The sequence below is a fragment of the Narcine bancroftii genome, chromosome 3 (assembly GCF_036971445.1).
Source record: "Narcine bancroftii isolate sNarBan1 chromosome 3, sNarBan1.hap1, whole genome shotgun sequence".
Lineage (NCBI taxonomy): Eukaryota > Metazoa > Chordata > Chondrichthyes > Torpediniformes > Narcinidae > Narcine > Narcine bancroftii.
Genome location: NC_091471.1, coordinates 176873021 through 176888969, shown reverse-complemented (window position 1 = coordinate 176888969; position 15949 = coordinate 176873021). Strand labels below are relative to the sequence as shown.

The 15949-nt window shown below is 39.8% G+C and overlaps 1 protein-coding gene across 2 annotated transcripts in view; it reads left to right on the top strand.

The window, feature by feature from the left end:
• LOC138757886 (janus kinase and microtubule-interacting protein 1-like) overlaps positions 1-10438 on the top strand; it is a 255095-nt gene extending 244657 nt beyond the window's left edge. For both annotated transcript variants that reach the window (XM_069925953.1, XM_069925955.1), the window contains 2 exons: positions 3896-3958; positions 10117-10438. In XM_069925953.1, coding sequence (XP_069782054.1) covers positions 3896-3958; positions 10117-10290 — 237 coding nt within the window. In that variant the 3' untranslated portion in view covers positions 10291-10438. The remainder of the gene's footprint in view (positions 1-3895; positions 3959-10116) is intronic.
• The last annotated feature ends 5511 nt before the right edge of the window (positions 10439-15949 follow it).

Below are 15949 nucleotides of genomic sequence, written 5' to 3'. Positions count from 1 at the left end.
CGAGGCTGCTGGGGATTGGTTGGCCATTGAAGGTTTACTGCGCAATGCTAAGACATAGTGTGGGTCTCATGGTCCATGAATTTTGGTCAGGCTAGCTATGGAATTAAGCACCTTTATTTTGACCTTCCTGCTGTTCCTTTTAACCCTGATGCCAAATGGTGTGGCACAGTTCCAATTCTGGTTGAACTGCTTTCTTTCAAGCACCTAAATCCAAACCAGTGGTGTTGTTTGTGTGGAGTTTGCATGTTTTCCTTGTGACCATGTGTGTTTCCCTTGGATACTCTGATTTTCTAAAGGTGTGTGTCTGGGTTAGTTAATTGGGCATTTTAAATTATCCCTAGTTGTTGGACAAATGGGCAGAATAAAATGGGATTAGTATAAATGATTTGATGCTTGGTACAGACATGGGGGATTAAAGGGCCAAATTCAACAAACACTGAGCATTTCCATTAATTTTATACCCACGAAGTTCAGGAATTGTAGTCTGTTATTTTTTGTTTCCTCTTTGTTACTTCCCACCTCTCTTAAGTAATGTGAAGGGTAAAACATAGTTTACATATTACTGAAGATGGGGAGTGGGTAATAACTTTAGCATACAGAATGGTAAAAGGCCCTTCCAGCCCCATGAAACTTGTGCCGCCCACTTAAACCTAATTAACCCATCAATCTCATCCATTTTGTTGGGTCAGAGGAATCTGGAGAACCCAGTGAAAAACTATGCAGGTCATGGGGAGAACGTACAAGCTCCTTACTGACAGGCCCGGATTCGAACCCGTGTCACTGGCACTGTAATAGCATTGCACTAATTGCTAAACTAACCGTATCACCATGTTGCATTGTTGTAATGTTGTAATGAGAGCTACAGACAATACTTCATAATTGTTTTGAGATCTCCCTTTTAAAGAGACAATGGGATGGAAAGTTTTCCTCTGTTACTGATACCAAATGCAGCGAAATGGCGTGGGACTGACTTTAAAAAAACTGAGTCATTGAAGTGTTGGCTGTGTTGTGCCCATTTTGAACAAGTGACCAAAAACATAATTCTGTCAAGTTGAAATCAAAAGATTGTTCTTGTAAATGAGTGGGGACTAGTTAAATCAAAAAGTGAATGGGGGAAATAAAGTCTGTCCTTTCAAAAGCTGGAATTTTACGAAAAGTGTTGATTAGGGAGAGAAGATGCTCCTTGGTTGAAGTGTTCCAAGAAATAAATGGCCACCTGATAAATTTGAATTCCAGCAGTGAGGAGGGAAGGAAGGTGGATCCCTGATTTCTTTTTTATATTTATGATCATTCCCCACTCACTCAAGACAATGATTTTGTTTTGGAAGAATTGGGACAGGCATGGCACAAATTTGTGTGAGGATATGCTATTGTGCAATTCACTCTCTTCCACAACCAATCTCCATGTCCCAGTAAGCATACATAACAAGCACATCCATCATTTGACCAAAGGTTTGGGCAAAAGGTAACAGAGATGTCCAATTTGAACAGGGCCTTGAATGTAATGCATGTTCTGATGCTGTCAGAGTAGTCTCACACATACTTGAGAAGCACTGTAGCCCATTGTATCTATGCATACTACCTGGTATCCCTTGTTCTCATCAGATATACCAGTACTTGGCTCTGAGACTTCTTGATAGTTATCTAGATACATTTTGTGTATTGTTGCCTTCACCATCCACTCAGGAAGCCCACTCAGATATCAGTTGCCCTCTGAGTGAAACGAAAATTCCTTGCATCCTCTCTAGTCCTTACTTTTAACCTTTCGGTTACAGCCACCTCGGTTACTGAGAATACAAGAAACACTCACCTTTTCTTGGCCCCTCTTCCATACAGTCCATATAGTAATGGACACTTCATAACGGAAGTGTCTATCCCAGCAATATCCTGATGATAATCCTCTGCGTACTGCACACCAGAACTCTATCTGTGTCCGAAGCGATGTTTTATGTTGCTGTAACATTACCTTCCTGCTCTTATATTATTGCTCCAGCTAATTAATTCAAGTATCCCATATGCCTTCTTCATCATCAGCTTCAGAGATCTTTGGATGTACACCAAGATCATTCTGTTCCTCAGTACTGCTTTGGGTCCAGCCATTCATTATGTCCTGACTTTATTGGTTCTCCTAAAAGAAAGAAATAGTTGTTTCTGCTTTGGGATTCAATAAAGTGTGCATTTTACAATGGCCATATTTTATAATGCAAAAGTGACTGTGTTGATAAACTAAGAACATACACCTTCCATGTAGTAAATCATTGCAAAGTATAGTATAAGAGCAGCAAACAAGATTTGATTATCGCATAAGAAGTGTATTGTTGGCTGGGAAGCTATATAGTAATAACAATGAGTGTTCTCAACCGTCACAATTCATGTCCAAAATAGGGGATAGAATCCTTCCACTGCTCCTGTTCACAAATGTATTTCTGATCTATACATGTTTGATGAAGGAAATAGAATATTTATTTTAGTGCATGTAAACTCTATAGATTTAATTCATATAATGAGATATTTTATTGCATCAGTTCCCATGGTGGTAAAATGGAGATTTTTGTTTATTAAACTCTGTCATACTCTTCTCTTCATCAGCATGGCTAATCTGTTCCAGATGCTTGATGTTCATTTATGACATTTGCCACAGTAGTGATGGATTGGTATTGGCTGAATGGCAGCTTGGAATGTATCATTGCTATACAAAATGGAGTGCTTTTGCATCTTGGCATCGATGCCTTAAGTCAATAGGGACATGCATATTTAGCAGAAATTCTGTTGATGTTGTAAACTGTTTAAAATAATTATATTAATTAAGTTGCACATTGGAACCCAGTTTCCTAATTTTGTTGAAGTATCTTTAATTTTCTTTTTTTTATATTTTGATTTGGCTTGTAGAAACTTTATTTTGCAAATGTGTTAAATTATTTTGGGTTATGTGTCATGTTTTCTTCCTCCTCCACCTTCCTCACTACTCACATAATCCCCAAATTCTCCCTCTGTTTAATTGGATGTGTAAGTAGAGCTCTTCATTGAAACCTAAATAGCACTCAAGTGCCTCTAAAAATAGCTTCACTGATTAAAGTGCCCCTTTGTTATTTTCTTTCTCTAATTAAAAGCAATTTTAGTTGCAGGAATTGCAGATCAGGGCAATTTAACTGGTTGTAGTTACAGTGTTTAGCCATCATTTCTAACTCCAACTAGCCAGGTGTATTGAGCTCAAACTAATGTAAAACAAATGGATTTTTAACCTGCTTTAAGCCTGCTTTTAGCATCAAATGTAGAGTTTGCGCAAATTAAAGTTGTATGGTAAAATGATTTTCTTGTGATTGCTATACCTAGTTAGATCAACAAAGAGACTTATGTTCAGAATACAATGATGAAGTTATTCTACAAGTTCATTACGACCTGTTGTATTGACATTGTGCTGTGTAATGTTAACATTCACTGTTCTTTCAAGAAATTGCTATGCCTGCTAACATAAGTGAAAAGAAGCTTATGTCCAAACTTAAAAGTAAAAATACCTCTTTGGTCATAAGCACATACGTATGCATATTGGCACACTTTGTGCAAACTGTCCTCCACATGTCTGTTCCAACAACTCTGGTGGATAGGGCAAGAGCAGTCAGTCACATAACAATTCTCATGCACAGATAGCAGTCAAAGGAATCTATACTTCCCTTTCAATTTCTTAGATTTTGCATGTTAATATCACACAGCTCAATTTCAACCCATGAGTAGTTTGGGGAACTTCCTTACAAAACATAATGACCATAATTTTTTCTAATGTTTCTTTCTCTGCACCCACAATTATATACAGCTCATCTTCTAAGATTTTATTTTGTCGCACAGGAATTTTGTAATGCATTTTCTTTCTTGTTTCTTACGATTTTGTATATTTTAGGATTCAAAATGGGTGGAAGATAAACAGTTACTTTTTAGAAGCAACCAGGAACTGGTTGAAAAGGTAAATGATGCAATAGTAGTATTTTCACACATTTCATAAATTCTCCGTCTCTCCCTCCCCTGCCCCCACATAATTCCTTGTGTAAACAATTAGCATCATGTTAACTGCCAGAGTTAATTAATGGAAAAAAAAAGAGGGGATAATTTCTAATTCTGGCTGATGGAAAAAAATCAGCATGTTTTAGATGCTTACTTGAATCATCTCAGAATTTTTCTTGTGAAGATGATGCTTTGTAATTGTGAATTGTACTTTCTTAGGCAATGCTTTAATTAATCTGATAAAACATAAATCGTTTTGCTGACTTTCTCATGTTTGCCTGCTCCGTTAACTATTTGCAAATTAACTCTTGGCTTGAGGAACGATGCTGAGAGCTTTAGCATATGTATTTGACATTCAGTTGTCAATTATGTTAGCAGGTCTTAACCAATGAGCAGACAGCAGTGGTTTTTTTCTAATATTTTCCCCCAAACAAATCTGATGTCTCCTTGGTTTAGATCAGTGGTTCCCAACCTTTTTCTTAACACTCACGTACCACTTTAAGTATTCCCTATGCCATAAGTGCTCTGTGATTAGTAAGGGATTGCTTAAGATGGTATGTGGGTGGAAAGAAAAAGTTTGAAAACCACTGTTTTAATCGTACCTAATTGACTCGTTATGTGCACAGTTTCATAACTCCAAAGGAAATGGGCCAATGACAATTTTTCTCCTGCAAAATATTTCAGTAACTATTGGGTCTAGACCAGTGATTCTCAACCTTCTCTTCCCACTCACATACCACCTTAAGCAATCCCTAATCACAGATGGCATAGGGATTACTTAGAGTGGTATGTGAGTGGAAAGAACAAGGTTGAGAACCATTGGTTTAGATAAAATCAAGTAAATATGTTTCCCCTATATTTTATTCTTCTTGTTTTCTTTTCTGTTTCTCTTTTGTTGTGTTCCTTTCTCCTCTTATATGTTTTTGCTTTTCTTCCCCTTCCTTTCATTCCCTCTGCGCTGTGCAGCACATCTAAAAATAACCCCATGCTCATTTCTATTTGGCTGTAAAGCTATCAGCCAGGGTTTTACACACTGAATTTAGTGTGAATTTGGATTTAGTCATGTTTAAATTTCCACTGGCATTATGAACCCCCCCCATTTAGCACAATTGTGTAGTTATGGGGCAGAATGTTATTAGTGGGAAGAGGGTATGGGTGCTGAAGAGAAGGAGTTTTGAACTGTTATTTTTTTTCTAATTTGGCTGTCATTATGTAGAAAATCCTTTCAGGCCTTCCATTTATTCCTTCACAGCAGAGTGTATTTAAATGAATAAAGGTGTAGCCCTTCTCCAAACATATTAGATAGGCGTTTCAAAAGGACTGTTTCCGAATTCACTTTCTGCAGACCTGGATGTTCAGCGAGGTGACATTAGGGATATTTCCTTGCAAATAATTAAAGTGTGATTTATCATACAGAGGCAACTAGTTATGTAATACAAGTCGAGTACCCCTTACCTGAAATTCCAAACTCCTCTAAAATCAGAAACTTTTTTTTTCCGTGGTCCCAAAAGGTAATAGTTATAGAGTTCAGAAATCCCGATCGGAGAATGGAACTTGTGGACACAAGTAGTCCATTATTGAGTGTAGATTTTTCAATATATGTCTCCTTCAGTTAATTTGTACATATGTAAATATTTATATTGTAATGCGTATGCATGTATCTGTCTGAGTGAATGAGTGCATTTTTCAAATGGTGTTCCAAAATCCAAAACAATCCAAAACACTTCTGGTCCCATGCATTTCAGAGAAGGGGTGCTCGACCTGTAGTCCATGTCAACCTGAAATGATTACTTTTCTTTTACGATCTCTCTTCCAGATACATTCCTTCTTTCTTCCTCATCCTTCCCTCAGTTTCGACTTTAATCTGAAACTTTCAGAATCTTTTTTCTTCCCATCATCTTACTGGTGTATCATTCATTCCCAAAAAAAAAACTTGTTTACTTTTGTAAATGAATTTGAAATTGTCATCACTAATTGAAATAAGTGATTCTTTTAACCTTTTCACAGAAAATTCTTCAACTAAAATCTCCAACTTTAATTACAGAAAATAAAATGACGGCTTTGTACAATGAAATGCTGGTTTTGTTCTTCTCATATTAAGGGAAATTGAAGTATTTATTGTGAGTTGGAAAGGCGTGTTGGCCAGGTGTCAGTATTGTTGGAAAAGAAGAACGAATTTAAGTAGAGCTGTTGTGATCGAAGTATGTGTACCATTGTGTGGCACTGGAGCTGAAGAGGTCATTTAAAATGTGGCCTAATCTGAAGCATAATTTTGTGAATTTTTTCAGAGTAGGTTCAAACACTTTGTCTCTTTCCATAGAAATCATTATTCAGGTTATTTTAGGGGAGAGCAGACAAATTGAAGGACCACTGGCCTGAATTTGTCCTGTCAACACGCTCTCTCTTATTAATTTCACAATATATTAAGAATCCAGTGTCATGGAATTATACATCATGGATTATGCCCTTCAGCCAATGAATCCATGCTGAACCAGCTAGCATTCTAGGTTTGCCTCATTTGACTGCATTCGGCCCATATCCTTCTAAGCCTTTCCTATCCATATATCTCTTCAAATGCCCTTTGAACTTTGTAATTATATCTGTTTCTATACTTTTCTGGCAATTCATTCCAGATGAGAACCATTTTCTGAGTGAAACAGTTTCCTTTCTAGTTCCTCTTAAATCTCTCCCTCCTCACCTTAAACCTACCGAATATACGCGTGTAATAGTCAATACATGTACTGTAATAGTCAAACGCTCCCCTATTTTTGGCCCCAAAATCTGGTATTTTCCATATATCACATGTAAAAGTCAACTGCCCCCCCCCCCCCCAATTTTTTGGCCCGGCTGCCCACCCATCGGAGTTTCCAATGCCCCAGTTACCTGCGCATCAGATCTCTCAATGCCCCGACTGCAGGCTCTCGCCTAGGCCCCGGCCACCGCCCATCTGAGCTCCCAATGCCCAAATACAGACTTACCATCCAGTCCCAGCCACCCACCCATTCATGCTCCAAACGTTCCTACTGTGGACTCTCGCCGAGGCTCTAGCTGCCCGCCCATTGGAGCTCTCAATAAACTGAACGTGGTCTTGCCATCCAGTCCGGGCACCCTGCCCATGCATCTGAGCTCCTGATGCCTCGAATGATGCAAGTACGTACGCAGTTAAAAGTAGTATGCGTATAATAGTCGACCCCCTAATTTTACCCCAATAATTGATCCACAGAATTTGACTATTACACATGTTTATATATGTCCTCAAGTTTTAGAATTATTTACTTGAGTCACCATTTTCATGGAAAGTGAGTGAGTGATGCACTGTTTTTATAGTTGGTTTATATTTTAATGTTATCCTTAAGTGATTCTTAGGAGAGTTTCTTTTAATCCCAGATTAATTAGACAGTAACGAGATGACAAGATAGAGACTTGTGTATTGGAAAAAAATTCCAGTGACTGGAAACCCCAGTGATGATGGGATGCAACCCAAAATCGAAATTTTAAAGGACAGTTGCACAATGGACATTTTTACCATTGAATGGTTATCTTATAAATGTGTATCCGATTTGGTTTAGAACTTTTCTGTTGACAAAGGCTAAACAATCTTGTTCAGATTTCCAGATCATCATTAGATCATCACTTTAACAGCATGAAGAAATGCTTCTCAGCATCAGGCACATCTTTACATTAGTAACATAAAGAACAGGGCAGCAAGTCTGGTTAATGGAGTAATGATATAGGTCGAGCATGATGTTATTGAATGGTAGAACAGTAATAAGGAGTTGATTCATCCCTATGGCTTTGTTTGGAAATAGCTACTCCTCTTAATAATTATTAGGTGTATTTGGACAAATTAGAACCTACACATATGCAACATTCCTTTAGTTAAGGTTCCCTCCCAAAGTGGTGACATTTAAATTATGTTCCCATTGTGCATCACTGTTGAGCAGCTGTGAGATTATGTTTCCCTCACTGTTAAATTAGACCCCGTGACAGGGTTGACATGAAAACCCATCTGGTTCATGAGTGAACTTCAAGAAAATCTGACTTCCAACACACGAGTTCCCCTCCATTATGCCCTTTGAAATGGCCTTAGAAGCTCTCAATTCAGCAGGTAATCAAGGATGGCTTTGTTTGTGATGTCTAGAACCTGTAAATAAAGAAGGTAAAAATGAAGCATTTTTAATTTCCATAATAATTTCCCAGACATTATATTTCACCTATTTTTCAAAAGCTGAAATATTACTACTTTCAGATCAAAAGCCAACTTAGACCTTCAATTAAAAATTCCATAATAGGCCAGTATGAAATGGTGTTGGGAAGGTTTATACTCAGAAATAGACGCTAAAGTGGAACCTGCATGACGGCCAATGAGTTCTCAGCCAATTCCCAGTAGATCTCGTCATTTACTGTACAGCGATCAGAGAAGAACAAATACCTTTAAAGGGAAACATCTCCCATAGTAGCTTGATGGACTGTGGCTGTCATTGAGAAGACAGAGGCTGCATGGAAAAGGAAGAGATCTCTAACATTTACTCAGTGGGATGTACAAGGCTTGGTTAATGCCAGGAGGGAGGTCTTCCACTCTAAATGCTAAGAGAAGGTCTCTTGGTTGTAGAGCACCCTCTTAGTTTGCAGTGATGTCTGAAACTGCCTCATTAGATCTCAGCAGGCTGGCTCAACCTTCATGGAGAAGAGCATTCCAGGCACAAGAGCAAGGATGAAGGTCTTCCCACAGCATGCTGCTTACTACAAAAGCCTGAGCCAACAAATACAGAGTCCTTCAGTGTTAGTTTCTTATTTACTACATTTTCAGTAAAGTACCAACACAATGTGCTCCTAGTTTTATAAAGATGTTTTCACACTGACATAGTTTACAATTTAGAGCTGCATTTGTTTGGGTGCAACTGGAAACAGGCATTACATGAATAATGACATCATTTGATGTGTGCTGACTTCAGGATGCTAAATAGATTACAGACAGAAAGTCCCATTCATTTGAGATAGGATAGCGTTGTAGCAGTTAATGCTGCTGCTTCCCAACTCCAATGAAGGATGTTTGATCCATTTCTTGAGTTGCTTCCTGTGTGGAGTTTGCATCTTATCCCCTTGCACATTTGGGTTTCCCTGAATTCATTTCCAAAGGATAATTTGCCATTGGGAATTATGTGAGTAGACGGAAAGAGAACCAGGTAGGTGGTGGGGTTGATGAGTATCTGAGAGAACATGTTGCATGATTACAGAGAAATAGGAAGGGGAATAGGACTAATGGGGGTGCTTTATTGGGAGCCAACAGGGACAAGATAAGTCAAACTGCCTCGTGTGCTGTTAAAAATCAAGTAAATATTTGTATGATTTTACCAAGAAATAATTTCTAAAGTGATCAACACTAGGTAAAGCTTTGCACAATTAGTATATAAAAAGCAGGGACTTCTCAACACAAAACCTTTAAATATCTTAAGTTGAGCTTTTGGCACAGCTGACAGTGTAATTGCAAAGCCTGGCACAAATCTGCGCAATCAAGCAATATTTTAGAACTTTCATTTGTCTCAGTGCATGCTACTTGGTATAGTTAAGAGTACTAAGTTGTTGGAAGTTCATTAATTCATCTGAGAATATGTTCATCACAAAACACCTTGTGAGTAACTTGATTTTTGTGAACTGAAAATGGTTTCTATGTATCTATGGTGAACTTTACCACATTATAGCGGTGTAGAGTGATCAGTGTTTCTCTAAGTTATAGGGAAGTCATATTCACATTTTTCAAAGTGACACCAATGCCGATTGTCACTTCAAAGGTCCCAGCAAATTTTCTTAATGGTGATTGCTTCATTTTTGATGCAATGGTTTTTACATGAGCACCAACAATCATGGAAATTTGATTATATTAGATTGTACTGAAGTTAAGTATTATTGAACTAAATTTCCCAACTTTCTGTGAGTTGCACAATCTGTCAGCAGAATCAATCTTCAAAATCCTCCAGCCATATTTATCGCTGTGATTATGTGCGCAGAAACTCTTGAGGTTATGGAGTGTAACTGCTGGTGATCAATAAACTGATGTAACTTGCAGAATGCATTAGGCAGGATCCAATATAATTACACATGCTCCTAACTCTTTCACAGATTCATAAATTGGAACTTGAAGAGCTCAGACTGCAGAATGAGATGCAAGATGCGAAGGACCAGAATGAGCTGCTGGAGTTCAGAATCTTGGAGCTTGAAGTAAGGCATCCCATTTGTAAAGTGTCAAATGGAGCAGAAGTGTATGAAACAAAAAGGAGAACGTTGGTGCAGTGAACTCAGTGTGCAGCTACTTATCAATCCCATGCTATTGAACACTGCCATTTAATAATCCATTGCTATTTCACTTTGCAAGATATGAGAGGCTCTTTCAATGCCTTTTTTGATACCAGAGAAAGTATTTGAATACATTGCAAGATTTTATCAGTCCTTTGAGATATATAGATTATAATTTGTATAAATAGATTCTAATTTATATTGAATTTTTTTTACATTTAATAAAATATTTTGTTTTTGCTATTGCTCTCATTCTTCATTTATGTTTTGTAACCTTGTATTGTTCACCTTATTTCAAACGAATGGCTTTGTGTTCACTTTTGTTATCATGCCTCATGTACCTATTTTGTTTATTTTACTCTGAAGAACCTGGTAGAAAATCAGAACTTCACATCATAACTATATTGTTCTTCACATGAGTGAAGTACATTCCACATACATTCCAGTGCTGACACTGGAGATATACAGCAAAATAGCTTGGTGCCACTGTTTAAAAAATAATGACGATACTGAGATTGCATAAAGAAATATTAAGTTCCACGACAAAAGTACATTTTTGGATATTTGGATTTGATTGGATGAGTAGTTACTTTGCAGTATATTCATCGTGTTGTTCAACGTCATTATCGGTTTTCAAAGTACTTCATCTGGCCTTTGTTTTGTACTATTGTTGCTTTGTAAAATAAAATTAACATTCATATTGATGTGAACCACATAGTTCAAGGCTGTGCAGGATCACTAACCTGAAAGTTTTGTTTTATTTTTGTTGCATGAGCTTATGTGATCTATTATTTGGCAATCATTTCGGGAACCGCTCTGCTTTTGACCAAGATTCAGCTGAAATCTACTTAGTTCCAATATCCTTGTTTTTCCATCTGGTTCATTTCAGTAGCATCATTCTTCCATGAGGAAGTTACCAAGTAAGTATGGAAAAATACAAACGAGATAATAGATAGCACTGGGTTGTGGACAACAACTGAAATGGTATCGTTACCAATTATTGTTAAATTCACCAAAAGCTTATGCAAAAATCTTGTTGAGAGCTGTCATTTGCCCTTACAGTAATGTGAGTGATGTTTCTGTAGTGTTTATTTATTTAAAGCTGTGAGCTAATCTTTATAATGTCTGTTGTACAATTTTTTCAGGGAAACTGAGAGACCTTTTCAATAAATTAATATTACATCATGTCAAAATTAGTCTGAGAAATTGGAAAACATTGTTAATACATAATTTTTGAAGATTCCTAAATCTTGTGCATTAGTTTCTTTTTTCTGTCTTTAATTCTGTAGCATTAAACTGATGAGATGTACTTCATGCTTGTAGGAGCGGGAGCGAAGGTCACCAGCTTACAACTTGCACATGTCTGCATTCTCGGAAAATGGAAGTGCCCTTCAACTCTATTGTCAGCAAGAGGGCATTAAGGTGAGCTTGATAGTTATCAGAGCCTTCATTGTGCATGGTTTGAAAACATTAACCTTGATTACAAGTGGGAGCATGGATACAGTTCAAAGGTGGCAAGATGAAAGCATGCTAGCTGAATGCATTTACAGGAGCTGCTCTGCCCAAGAACAGAAGCAGCAAGAGATGATGAAAGCAGCTCAACATCGCATAAACCTCTCTCCCCCCTCCATCAACTTCATCAACACTTCCTGCTGCCTCGGAGATGCAGAAAACCGGATGACTGACCTGTCCCACTCCAGTCACACTTTCAACTACCTTCTCCCATTGGGGAGAAGATTCAGGTGCATGAACTCATTGACCAACAAGTTCAAAGAGAGTTCCTTCCCTGCAGCTATCAGGCTCCTGAATGAATCTTACAATAGTGATCTCATGATCTATTAATTGATTCCTTCACGTTAACACTACACATTGTAATATGTTCTTGGTCTTCTACTTTGTGTGCATGTTAGAGTTGATTTGCTGGACTACTCGCCAAATAAACGCTTCATCCTTCTCCGTTGTGAGGCACTGGCTGCAATGTGACAATGACCTTGAAACTAAAAGTGAAAAGTTGACTTCAAGTCAAGTTTATTTTTATTTGATTGTACAAGTACAACCCAAAGAAACAGCATTCTATGGTCCTCGAGGCAAAACACGCAGACACATAACCAGATACTGTATAACACACATACAGACAAATAATACATATTCAGGACAAGTATTCATCTATATAAATAAACATTGTTTCATGAATAATAGAGTCACGGATGGTTAGTGTGAGCAGTTCCTTTGGTCGTTCAGCATTCTCACTGCCCATGGGAAGAAGCTGTTCCTCAGCCTGGTGGTGCTGGCTCTGATACTCCTGTATCTCTTTCCCGATGGTATCTGATCTGGTATGGGGGAGAGACTCCAGTGATCCTCTCTGCCACTCATGGTCAGGTGGCAGACTTCTCAGTAGGGGAGGATTTTGGTGAGAGTCACCACAACTCCCTTAGCTTCAACATAGCTATGGAAAAGGATATAAACAGTCAAAATGGGAAAGTGCTTAACTGGGGAAGAGCTAATTATGAAGGGATGAGGCAGGAACTAGCAAGAATAAATTGGAAGCAGATGTTTAAGGGTGAAAGCACATAAGTAATGTGGAGGATGTCTTTGCCCTCAGACAGCTCCAAGAAAAGTGCAGAGAACAAAACAAAGGACTCTACATCACCTTTGTTGACCTCACCAAAGCCTTTGACACCGTGAGCAGGAAAGGGCTTTGGCAAATACTAGAGCGCATCGGATGTCCCCCAAAGTTCCTCAACATGATTATCCAACTGGACGAAAACCAACAAGGTCGGGTCAGATACAGCAATGAGCTCTCTGAACCCTTCTCCATTAACAATGGCGTGAAGCAAGGCTGTGTTCTTGCACCAACCCTCTTTTCAATCTTCTTCAGCATTATGCTGAACCAAGCCATGAAAGACCCCAACAATGAAGACGCTGTTTACATCCGGTACCGCACGGATGGCAGTCTCTTCAATCTGAGGCGCCTGCAAGCTCACACCAAGACACAAGAGAAACTTGTCCGTGAACTACTCTTTGCAGACGATGCCGCTTTAGTTGCCCATTCAGAGCCAACTCTTCAGCGCTTGACGTCCTGCTTTGCGGAAACTGCCAAAATGTTTGGCCTGGAAGTCAGCCTGAAGAAAACTGAGGTCCTCCATCAGCCAGCTCCCCACCATGACTACCAGCCCCCCCACATCTCCATCGGGCACACAAAACTCAAAACGGTCAACCAGTTTACCTATCTCGGCTGCACCATTTCATCAGATGCAAGGATCGACAATGAGATAGACAACAGACTCGCCAAGGCAAATAGCGCCTTTGGAAGACTACACAAAAGAGTCTGGAAAAACAACCAACTGAAAAACCTCACAAAGATAAGCGTATACAGAGCCGTTGTCATACCCACACTCCTGTTCGGCTCCGAATCATGGGTCCTCTACCGGCATCACCTACGGCTCCTAGAACGCTTCCACCAGCGTTGTCTCCGCTCCATCCTCAACATCCATTGGAGCGCTTTCATCCCTAACGTCGAAGTACTCGAGATGGCAGAGGTCGACAGCATCGAGTCCACGCTGCTGAAGATCCAGCTGCGCTGGGTGGGTCACGTCTCCAGAATGGAGGACCATCGCCTTCCCAAGATCGTGTTATATGGCGAGCTCTCCACTGGCCACCGTGACAGAGGTGCACCAAAGAAAAGGTACAAGGACTGCCTAAAGAAATCTCTTGGTGCCTGCCACATTGACCACCGCCAGTGGGCTGATATCGCCTCAAACCGTGCATCTTGGCGCCTCACAGTTTGGCGGGCAGCAACCTCCTTTGAAGAAGACCGCAGAGCCCACCTCACTGACAAAAGGCAAAGGAGGAAAAACCCAACACCCAACCCCAACCAACCAATTTTCCCCTGCAGCCGCTGCAACCGTGTCTGCCTGTCCCGCATCGGACTTGTCAGCCACAAACGAGCCTGCAGCTGACGTGGACTTTTACCCCCTCCATAAATCTTCGTCCGCGAAGCCAAGCCAAAGAATGTGGAGGATGTTTAGAAACCACCTGTGCAGGGTTCAAGATAGATTTATCCCACTGGGACAAGGAAATGGGTAGGAAAAGGGAACTGTGGCTGATGAAACAGTGAGGCAACAAGTTAAGAGAAGAAGGAACCATACATTAGATAAAGAAAGCAGGAAACAGAAAGGGCTCATGAGAAGTATATGGTAGCCAGGAAGGAACTTAAGAAAGGAAAGTTCACAGCGGGCATGAGAAGGCCTTGGCACATAGGATTAAGGATAACTCCAAGGAATTCAATGAGTATGAGAAGAACACGAGGAAGGTGGCGATGGTAAAGGATAAGTGAGGCAACATGTGCCTGGAGGTAAAGGAGGTTGGGGAGGTCCTAAGTAAATACTTTGCTTCAGTATTCACAAGAGAAAAGGACCTTGAGGTCGAAATTGAATAGCCCTGTGTGCTGGACAGTGTAGAGATTAAGGAAATGGACGTTTTGGATCTTCTTCAAAACATCAAGATTGATGTCTCTGGGTCCAGATGTGATCCACAGCAGGCTATTGTGGGAAGTGAGGGAAGAAAGTGCTGGGGCAGTAACTATGATCTTTAAATCCTCTTTGGCTGCAGGGGAGGTGCCAAAAGTTTGGAGAATGGCAAATGTAGTCCCCTTGTTTAAAAAAAGTAATAGGGAGAATCCTGGGAATTAAAGACCAGTGAATTTTACGTCAGTGGTGTGCAAACTAATGGAGAGGGTTTTTAAGGATGGGATCTTTGAGCATTTGGAGAAGTCCAGTCGACTCAAGGATAGTCAGCATAGCTTTTTGAAGGGAAGGTCATGCCTCACGAGTCTAATTGAGTTTTTTGAGGAGGTTACAATTGATGAGGGCATGGTGGTAGATGTAGTCAAGGCATTTGACAAGGTCCCCCACGAGAGACTCATCCAGAAAGTGATGATTCACGGGATCAATGGAAAATTGGCTTTGTGGATAAATAATTGGTTTGCAGGAAGAAAGCAGAAAGTAGTAGTGGAAGGAAACTATTCTGCCTGGAGGTCAGTGACTAGTGGAGTGTCACAGGGATCTGTTCTGGGACCCTTGCTCTTTGTGATTTTTATAAATTACCTGGATGAAGAGGCGGAAGGATGGGTCAGTAAGTTTGCGGATAACAAAAAGGTTGGAGGAGTTGTGCATGGAACTGAAGATTACAAGAGGATATAGGCAGGATGCAGAGTTGGGAAGAAAAATGGCAGATGGAGTTCAATCCAGATAAGTGTGAGGAGATGCATGTTGGAAGGACAAACCGGAAGGCTGAATACAGGACTTATGGATAGTTAATTAAGAGTGTGGATGAACAGAGGGACCTTGGGGTTCAAATCCCTACAACCCTCAAGGTTGCCGCACAGGTAGATAGGATAGTTAAGAAGGCCTATGGGATGCTGGGATTCATTAATAGGGGGATTGAATTCAGGAGTAGTCATGTTACAACTCTACAAATCTTTGAAAAGACCACACAGAGTATTGTGTTCAGTTCTGGGCACCTCTTATTTGGAAGGATGCGGAAGCTATGGAGAGGGTGTGAGGCAAGGTTAGCAGAGCTGGGACCTTTCACTTTGAGGGATAGAAGGTTGAGAGATGACTGAATAGAGGTCTACAGGATGAGAGGCATCAATAGGGTG